At 41.5% G+C, this 8,832-nt stretch overlaps 1 protein-coding gene across 1 annotated transcript in view; it reads right to left on the minus strand.

The window, feature by feature from the left end:
• LOC103803209 (amyloid beta A4 precursor protein-binding family B member 2) overlaps nt 1-8,573 on the minus strand; it is a gene marked incomplete at its 3' end in the record, with an annotated part of 33,984 nt that extends 25,411 nt beyond the window's left edge. Inside the window, exons 1-2 of the mRNA XM_009075753.1 lie at nt 8,555-8,573; nt 3,565-4,365 (exon numbers count right to left, since the gene is read on the minus strand). Of these exons, the coding sequence (XP_009074001.1) occupies nt 3,565-4,365; nt 8,555-8,573 (820 nt within the window). The remainder of the gene's footprint in view (nt 1-3,564; nt 4,366-8,554) is intronic.
• Nucleotides 8,574-8,832: the final 259 nt, after the last annotated feature.

Consider the following 8,832-nt stretch of genomic DNA (forward strand, 5'->3'; position numbering starts at 1 on the left):
TTTCATTTTGAGAAGGGGAGGAGGGATGAGCTCCTTTATTCCTTACTTAAAACTTCTCAGGTTCACAGAAGAGCCCAAAATCCACTTCTAGAAGTAAAAGAAACCTTAGAGCATTTTATCAGTTATGTGCAAACAAGAACTGTGCTCTACAGAGTTAAAGCTCTTGTGCATTAGGACACTGCTACTCCTGTCTCTCAGTGGCCTGCAATGATCTGAGTTAATAACTGAAGCACTGTTTGATATTTAAATACAGCCCTGCAGAATCTCAATTCAAAAGCAATTAAAAACCAAATAGTAGGAAAAACGCTCTTTGTTAAACTGTGTCACTGTTTAGGACAAAATAGTTTCATTAAGAAAGTTTCATGAATAGTTCTGAGAAAGACTACATGCTTGAAAATCATACTAGGTAATACATTAGTCCAGTGTATCCAACGATGTACGTATAAAATAATCAACATAACAATCCCTGTAACACAACACCATATAAAAATGGATTAAAATGCCCCAGAGGCACTATAAGCAGGGAGCAAAAATATATTCTTCAGATTTGGGGTTGTCATCCCCCTCTCTCCCCAAGGATCACTGAAGTATCATGGAAAAATCTACTGTGCAAACCAAAGGACACACACTGCCAGGCTTTAGAAATCCAGATCTCAGACACTACAAGAAATCCACTTAACGTCATTATCCTGACCTCTGTGGCATTCAGATATTGAACATTTATGGCCTGAGTACCCAGGGGCTCTATACATCTCAACATGAAGCAATTGAGTCGTAATGGCAAATGTTTGTGCTTTCATGGGATTGCTTAAAAAAAAAAAAAGGCTTCATGTCCCTCAAGGCAGGGACCATACATCCACTCTCCAGAAAGGACTGAGTTCACTGCAAGGTCTCTGCAGCATGCCAAGTGCTATCATACAAGACCTCTCCTGGCCCATGTAGGTGCTTGATATTGCCCTGAATCTATCCACCTTCTCTGGAGGCAGCAGCAGTGAACCCAAGGCTGGTTTTGGTGGTACATACTAAAGGTTTCTGTATATTCAATAGCATAGCTTGCAATAGCACAGTTGTGATTCAGGGGACCAACATGTAACCCCAATTCAGGCAATCCCATTTAATTAATTAAAGCTGGACTCAATTTCAACCAGCTAAAGCTGACTTGTGTGAGAATTCAGCACAAGGAGCCAGTGCACTGAGAGACTGGAGGCTACAGAGCCACTAACTTGGGGAGATTGAAAGAAATACCTACAGGTGCAAACAAACCAGGGCAGAAACTCGAGGACAATTCAAGTTTGTTGCCTCACTGCATACACATCCTTCCTCCAGAGTCTGAATCCAGTCCTGAACTAGGACCTGATTTATTAATCTTTTTAGCAGTGCTTCAGTATTAAGTGGCTTCCACCCAGAGCTCATGTTTTTGTCTGCTTTAAGTTCCCAGAATTTCTGCTGGTATTGTTACAGATGCTCAGACAAACAACTGCAGTGGCCCCACAAAGTTTCCACTCTACAGGGTGCAAACAGGCAGGAATCACTTCTGAGCAGGAAACTCCTCAAACTGTACCACTCATCCCTGGTTTGTACACCTAGGTGAATCACTCCTACCCCTGCAACTACAAGATCCTCCAGAAATTCAGGGGCCACTGTAAAGTCTAGAGACTGATTCTGCTGAGTGGTGATACAGTTCCTCTATCAAACCTCCTGCAGCTGAGACCCAGGAGCCCAGAAGATGACAAACAAGCACCCAACAAGGCTGCAAGGAGCTTCAGAGCACACAGAACCCACCTAGAAGAAACACTTGCATTCTCAGTTGCCCTAACAAACAGGCCTGCACATAAAGAGTCCTCTCAAAGGTAACTCTGCTTTTTCCTTCCCTTCCCCAGAGATTTCTATACCCATTTCAAACCATCAATCAGGTGGATTGAAGTTGGGCTTGAGTTCTATGCAGCATTCAGAAGTGCTGAGGCAGAGGTTTACTGGATCGATTTTGGTCGTAATTTGTTATTACTTGAACAGCTTTATGAACTGGGAATTTTTCTTTTTTTTAAGGACAATAGGTTAGTCTGGTATCAGCTTATGGTGGCTTTCCTTCTCTGCAACTTGCTGCATTACCATCCCTCTGAAAGTGCTATCAGGATCCTGCTTTTTCCCCATTACCTTCTCTGTTTTCTCTTCTGTGATTTGCTTTCCTTTCCTTTTTGCTTAGTCCTTTGTCTGACAATTCCAGGCATAGAAGAGCTTTTTCAGCAAAATGCATTCAATCTCAGAGAGGACATGCAGGATCCAGAATTACACCTGTCCATCCTTAAACTACAACAGCTTGAAAAGTTACCAAAAATAGTATATCAAGTTAAGTACCAGACATGATTTCAGAAGTTCACCACATCTGAAACTCAAGTTGGCCCTACAGAAGAGTCTTTCCTTTTGCTATAGCACACAAAAAGCACATCCTAGTATCTCTTAACATTACACATCAATGTAAACTGCATCACAGAGTTAGGGGAAACTTGCAGTGCTCTGAATAACTTGACCACTACACTCCATAGCTTCCACTTGGGTCATAGTATGATGCTGGCATTCACTTCCCCATGTTGCTTTGCCACCACTGCTATTCCCCACTGCCACTTTTCACTTTCTCCAACTGTTCTCCACATGTTCCAGGAGCTGGGCCTGCAGGCATCCATTTATCCCACAACCACACATCTTACTGAGTAGAAAACATTCATTTTTAACACACTCAAAATCATAGCACTGCACTTCCACAAAGCAGCACTATGATTTTTTTTTTCTGGATTAGGAATTCTGTGCTTTACTAAACTAGCATGGTAAGTGTCCCTGCCAAGGCAAACACTAAACAAGAAATGAAATATCAAGGGCAACATAACCCAGCTTGTTAAACTCCCATCAAGTGGCCACGAGTTCAGCTGGAATAAGGTCAAGCTCAACACAGCTCTGTCAGTTAGGACAGAGCCACATTTGACACTGTTTGTAGCCACAGTGCTGAGTTTGCCACAGCAATGCTTTAGTAGTCAAAGCACAGCCACCAGAAGGAAATGGTCCTTGAACTCCAACTCCCCCAACATCTCAGGAGCTTTCCTAATTATGGGGCTATTCCCTGCTCCAGAAGGAGGGAGTTTTGTTCAAATGGATATAAAACAGGAAGATAAAGCAAATTACAGTTTTCTTCATAGTTTTGAGGCAAAGAATTTGCTTTCTTGCCTAAAGAATTCTCAATTCTAATTCATTAGAGATGATTACACAGAGAGCTGCACTTTACTAAGGACGAATAACTTTCCATTGAAATTGTTTTTCAGGTGATATGAAGATGAATAAATCTGCCTGCCTTCTACAGACATTCTGGTGAGCTCCTAAAAAAAATAAACAAACAAACCCAAAACAAAACCAAGCCATTGGTGAGCTCCTAAAAAAACCAAACAAACCCAAAACAAAACCAAGCCACAAACAGCACTAGCATCACCCTCATCCTCTCCTAGGTTTGGGCTTGACCAAACTTGCTGCTGCTCACACCACACAGGTTCATACAGTGTAGGTGGAGCTGATGGATACCTGTTTCGTCGGGCGAGCTCGGCGAGGCGCTGTCCTGGGACAGCGTAGTCCAGCTGGAGTCCTCATCACTCGGCGCCAGGTTTTGAATCCTATGGAGGGCACAGTCTGTTTTAGCCCCAGTTTTTGGGTGATCTTTCTTAGTCTCGGGGCTCGATGACACTGTGGCAACTTGGCCATCCTCAGGGCTTGGCTGCTTGTTTTGTTTGTGGGGCTGGACCTCCCCATTGACAATAACCGTAGATGCTTGGCCATTGCTCTGTGCAGACTTATCCTCCGTGGCCACAAAGCCCTGCTCTACCTCTCTAGCTGATGTCTCCAGATCTGCGTAGTAATTCAGGAAGCTCTTGGTCCTCCTTGGCTGCGAGGGGAGTATTTCACAGCCAGAGGAATCCTGTGGGATTGGATCTTTGCCTTCAAACTTCTCAGAAGTTACATTTACACCCGAAGCATTACTGAGGTTCTTGTTGGGATCCTGCTGTCCCTGCTCAGCAGCTTTCCTCAGCTGGTTTTCTCCATTCTTCACCAGCTTTATATTGGCAGAGCTGTTGCCCAGGAGGGGCTGAGCGGCGGGATCGGAAAGACCCATGGCTGTCTGAATATTAGTCAGGGCGTATTTTTTCCTGCATTTTGGAGGAGTGCTGTTCTTGGCCTCGGTGTGCCTGATCTCTGCATTGAGGAGCTCGTTGTGCGAGGAGCGCAGGTTCAGGGTGTTGGGGGGGGTGGCAGGGCTGTTCCGGTTCACCACGTCCGTCGTGCTGCCGCTTGCCATAAACACTGCCAACGCGTCCACTCCAGAGTCAACTGGGAAAGCAAAACAAACACTCATGAAACACGTTCAGCACAGACACTATTTTGCTAGGGTTTCTGGGAAAGGGACGTAGCACTTTACAGATTTGTTTTACAGGAGGAAAATGACCACAACCTAAGTGGGTAAGAGAACAGACAAAAGCTTAGCTTATTAAACAAGGAAAAACAGAGGTGAAAAAATAACAGATCATCAGGACCACAAAGCTGAGAAAAAGCAGAAAGCTTGACCCTATACAGGACACTTTTAGGGCAGTTGTTTAGAGTCTGATTCTGTTGCAGGCAAACTCTGGTGCAGCAGAGGTGCTCTCCACAAATGCCTGGGACTCCAGAAATAATCCTTACCATAATTTCATTCTAGTATTTCACCTCTGCCAAGGAGGGAAAAAACTCCTCAAGTGCTGCTCACTACAAAGCAGAAATTTTGAGATACTTCTAAGCAGACTGGAAACAGATGTTGCTCCTTCTTCATCTTCGGGTAGTACTATTACTGTTAAGCCTAACTGGCTGGACAGTTGTTGCCTCTTGACACCTGAGTTTTCTATTTTTCTGCCCTTCTCTCCCCTCTTTCCTTTTTTGTTTGTGAGTTGGTTTTTTGGGAAGTTTTGTTTGTTTGTTTGGTGTGATTTTTTGTTTGGTTTTTGTTTTGTTTAGTTTGTTTGGGTTTTTCTGGGTTTTTTTTGTTATTGTATTGGGTTTTGTTTTTTTTAATACTGGATCAGGGAATATGAGAAGAAAATTATTCCACAGAGGCGTATGTGATTTCTAAGGAGGGGAAAAAAAGTCCCTTGACAAAATACACAGCTGTAATTCAATGAACTTTAAAGAGGGCTGCTCCAGAGATGGCTCACTACTCCTAACCACTCCCAAAGTTCAAGCCCATACATCCTAGGGCAGAGTACACATACTCCACTGTTAAATAACACCATTCTTTTGTCTACTTGTAGACAAGTTCCTGATTTCTGTTAGCCAGGCACACAGCTCACATTTTGAAAAAAAACATTAAGTTTACTGAGGGAATAGATTTTTAGCCTATTCAAAATGACAAAAATAAATATTTTTTTTAAAAAACCAATTTGTTCCTGTAGCATCTATTTTATGGCTTCCACTAGTCTGCACAAACACCCCATGAACACCTCAATTTACATATTGTAGTAGTCACTGTTGTTTGATACCTAGCAACCAAATTAAAGGCCAATTAATAAATCACTCCAATCTGCCATAACATGAAACACCCTTTCTGTTGTTCCTAATTCTTAGATGTCATTGGCTGCTTATATTGCACATAAAACATGTCTGGGGCTCATCCAGGAATGGCAAGCTGTAATTTGAGCTAGCTGATGACAGATCATTCCAGATGAGTTGTGCTGCACCTTTTATACATCTGATACATGACAGAACTGACTGGTGTACAGATTTACAAGAGATTAAATATATGGGTTTTAAAAGAACATATACATAAACAGAGTGAAAAGGAGCACTTGACAATGTTACCTAAAAGCAGGCACAGTTCCTAGCGTTGCCTCCTCTTTGATGTGTTGTCAAAATTGCTCACTTGCAAACATCACTCTGGTTCATTTAAAACCAACCAAATCAGATCTCTGTTCCCTGCACCACCCACCTAGAACAACTTCTCAAACCTGCCAAAAACCGAATCTAAACTAAATTTTACAATTTTGCATCTTTGCCAATTTCTCAAGGCCCAGTCAGTCAGTCTAAACCAACTGCAAACCCTTCAGAAGACAGATCACCCCACACACACTGTGCAGAAACAATCAGATTAGGTAACAGCTAACAAACTTCCTATGGACAATTTAAACTTCAGTCACAAGAAACTAGAAAACTATCACAATTTAAAGGAACGTTATAAATTTACTTCTTATATAAATGCATCATATACATGTAGCTTTCTGTATCTTGTCCAAAACCAACCAGGTCTAATGTAAGGAAGGTCACATCTGATGGTATAAAATGCTAGTAAAGAACATGCTTTACATGAAATGGCCTGTCTATATGGACTGGCTGCTTTGTATTTTTTCTGAATCAGTTAAAAGCCTGACAATCTAGAAGCCACATAAAAAAAAAATAATAGGGCAGGATAATTTCCACCCACTGCCTGACCTTTAGAACTTACAGAATTGCACAGTATCTAAGGATTTCACCAGATTACATTTTACTTTATGCTTCAGCAAATTAAAACAAGCATTTAGGTTTTTCACCAATAAATACAACTGCCACAATCCGGAACAAGGCTAAAATTTATTCTTCTCCTTTGTTAAAAGTGAGCTGCTTCATGCAATGTTTGCCACTATTTTTACCACTGAACAAATTTCTTAAAAAATAATCTTCCCAGATAAAGCTTAAGTATTTGCCTGCCAGATTATCTTTCTGCAGTCCCCTGCTGTCACTGCTTCACTGTTCAAAAGTACTGTAAGAATAAGCACATAGAAACATTGCAACAAAATGCATTGTGTTTTACTAATCTGCTTGATAAAGGTTCCCCACTGATTTATGACGACCACTGGCACATTGATCCAGGACTGAGCCAAAGACACAAGGAGCCTTTGAAACCCAAGCAATGTTTGTGAGTTGGGTGTTAAGCTGGGTTGGTGTATGACCAAACACAGAAAAATGTCAAAACAAACCTTTCACTAGACACCACCTCCCCTCCTGGACCCGTTTCAAGTGATCCATTGATCAAATGATCATGATCAAATGATCAATGAACATGCAAACAGCAGCAAGAGGCATGCACAGAGTGGAGCAGGCTGTTCTCTCAAGGGCCAAGCACCTACTTGTTGGTCATCACACTGCACTCCCAGCCAGGCTCTGGGATGTGCACAGCCAGCTTCTCTCTGCTCTTGGAAGCAGATACAGAGATGAGAAAAGGGGGAAAAGAAGAGAAAAAGAGGCAAAAAGAGAACAAGAAATATGGATGTGAAAGGGCAGGTCTTGCATCTCAAGTGTAGAAGCTGCTACCAGACTAGGGCTAACTAAAGTGCCAGAACACAAAGGAATGCAAGGAAATGCTTCAGTGCACTGAAGAAAACCTAGGTTGAGTAGCAGAAGAGTGTAAGGAGGAAGAGCAACAGCCTGTCCATCCTCCTTTACACAGGACATAGCGATGCTCAAAACACATCACTTCTCCCAGAGGAAGCACATATCAACTTTTTAATTCAGAACTTCAAGAAAATGCAAGTCTGCACGTCATTTCAAGCTCAGAATTCCAATTGCTGACTTCCCATGTATTTTGTTTTGCTTCTCCCACCACCCCTTCCTCCTTTGCCATAGGGTACCTAACCCAGGCTGGTGCTGTGCCCTTGACCAGCTAACCAAACCCCATTCCCCACTTCAGGCAGCCCCTCGTGCTGCTTGGCCATCAGTAAGGACAATGCTACTGGCACAGGGCACTATTTTCAACTCTTCTGCCTTCTGCTGAAGGACAAATGGACAACCAGACCAGGAATCACTGAGGTGATACATATATCTCAGCTATAGTGGGTGAACATTGGTAAGTTATGAGTAACAGTAAGGGTGTTGCACTAAAAAATAGGGGACTCTGGTGCTAAACTAAGAATAATTAGGACATTATCATTACTGGGAATAATAACATTATTACAGTGTTGTGCATCAAGACAGCACTTAAGTAGGTGGGAGATCTGTCATAGCAATTCATTAAGTGTTTTAATTTGCTCACTTTTGAAAATAAATCACAAATCTCAACTGCATACTTGAACATCTAGAAACATACCTACAGATATAGAATAATAGACTTACCACTCTAATGTGTTTAACACAGTAGTGCCAATTTTCTAAGCACCATAATAATACAAATAACACTATTACTTGAATAGCTTTTATTGATGTTTTTCAATCTTGTCATGTCATAAACTTTATAGTAGTAGAAGGAAGAGAGAAAATGCCATTGCAAACAAACAACAGCCTATGACAGGTTTGTCTTTAGCATCTAATGTCTTTCTTGCATTGTATTATCTACAGGATTAGTTTTAAAAAAAGATGAATACTTTGTTCAAAAAGGCACTGTTAAAAAGAAAATAAAGTGCTTGCTCTTTTTCATGTGCAAGTGCAAAGTGCAAGTGAAATATGTGCCTGGGAAGAGGAAGAAGGAAAAGAAGAGGAAAGTTTCACATATTTGCATAGTAGAATCTTTTAAAGGGCATCTGACCTGGAAGTACTTCTGACATGGCTCACGGGGCGTCAGCAATGCATCACGATATAGATTATAATTTGAAATCTGAAAAGAGGGATCATTTAAGAATTAAAACCAAAGGAAAACACAAAAGAAAAAAAACCACATTTTAGAAGCTCCTGAGAGACATTAAGCATTCTAAACAAAGCCCACAACATAATAGTGAGGATCTTCTGAGTTTTCAGTGATATTTGACAGTGATTATGGTATGGGAGAGGCTAGTCTCAGCAATGAGGACAAGTAATTAAAAATAG

This window comes from Acanthisitta chloris, unplaced genomic scaffold, assembly GCF_000695815.1.
Source record: "Acanthisitta chloris isolate BGI_N310 unplaced genomic scaffold, ASM69581v1 scaffold12635, whole genome shotgun sequence".
NCBI classification, from domain to species: Eukaryota; Metazoa; Chordata; class Aves; order Passeriformes; family Acanthisittidae; genus Acanthisitta; species Acanthisitta chloris.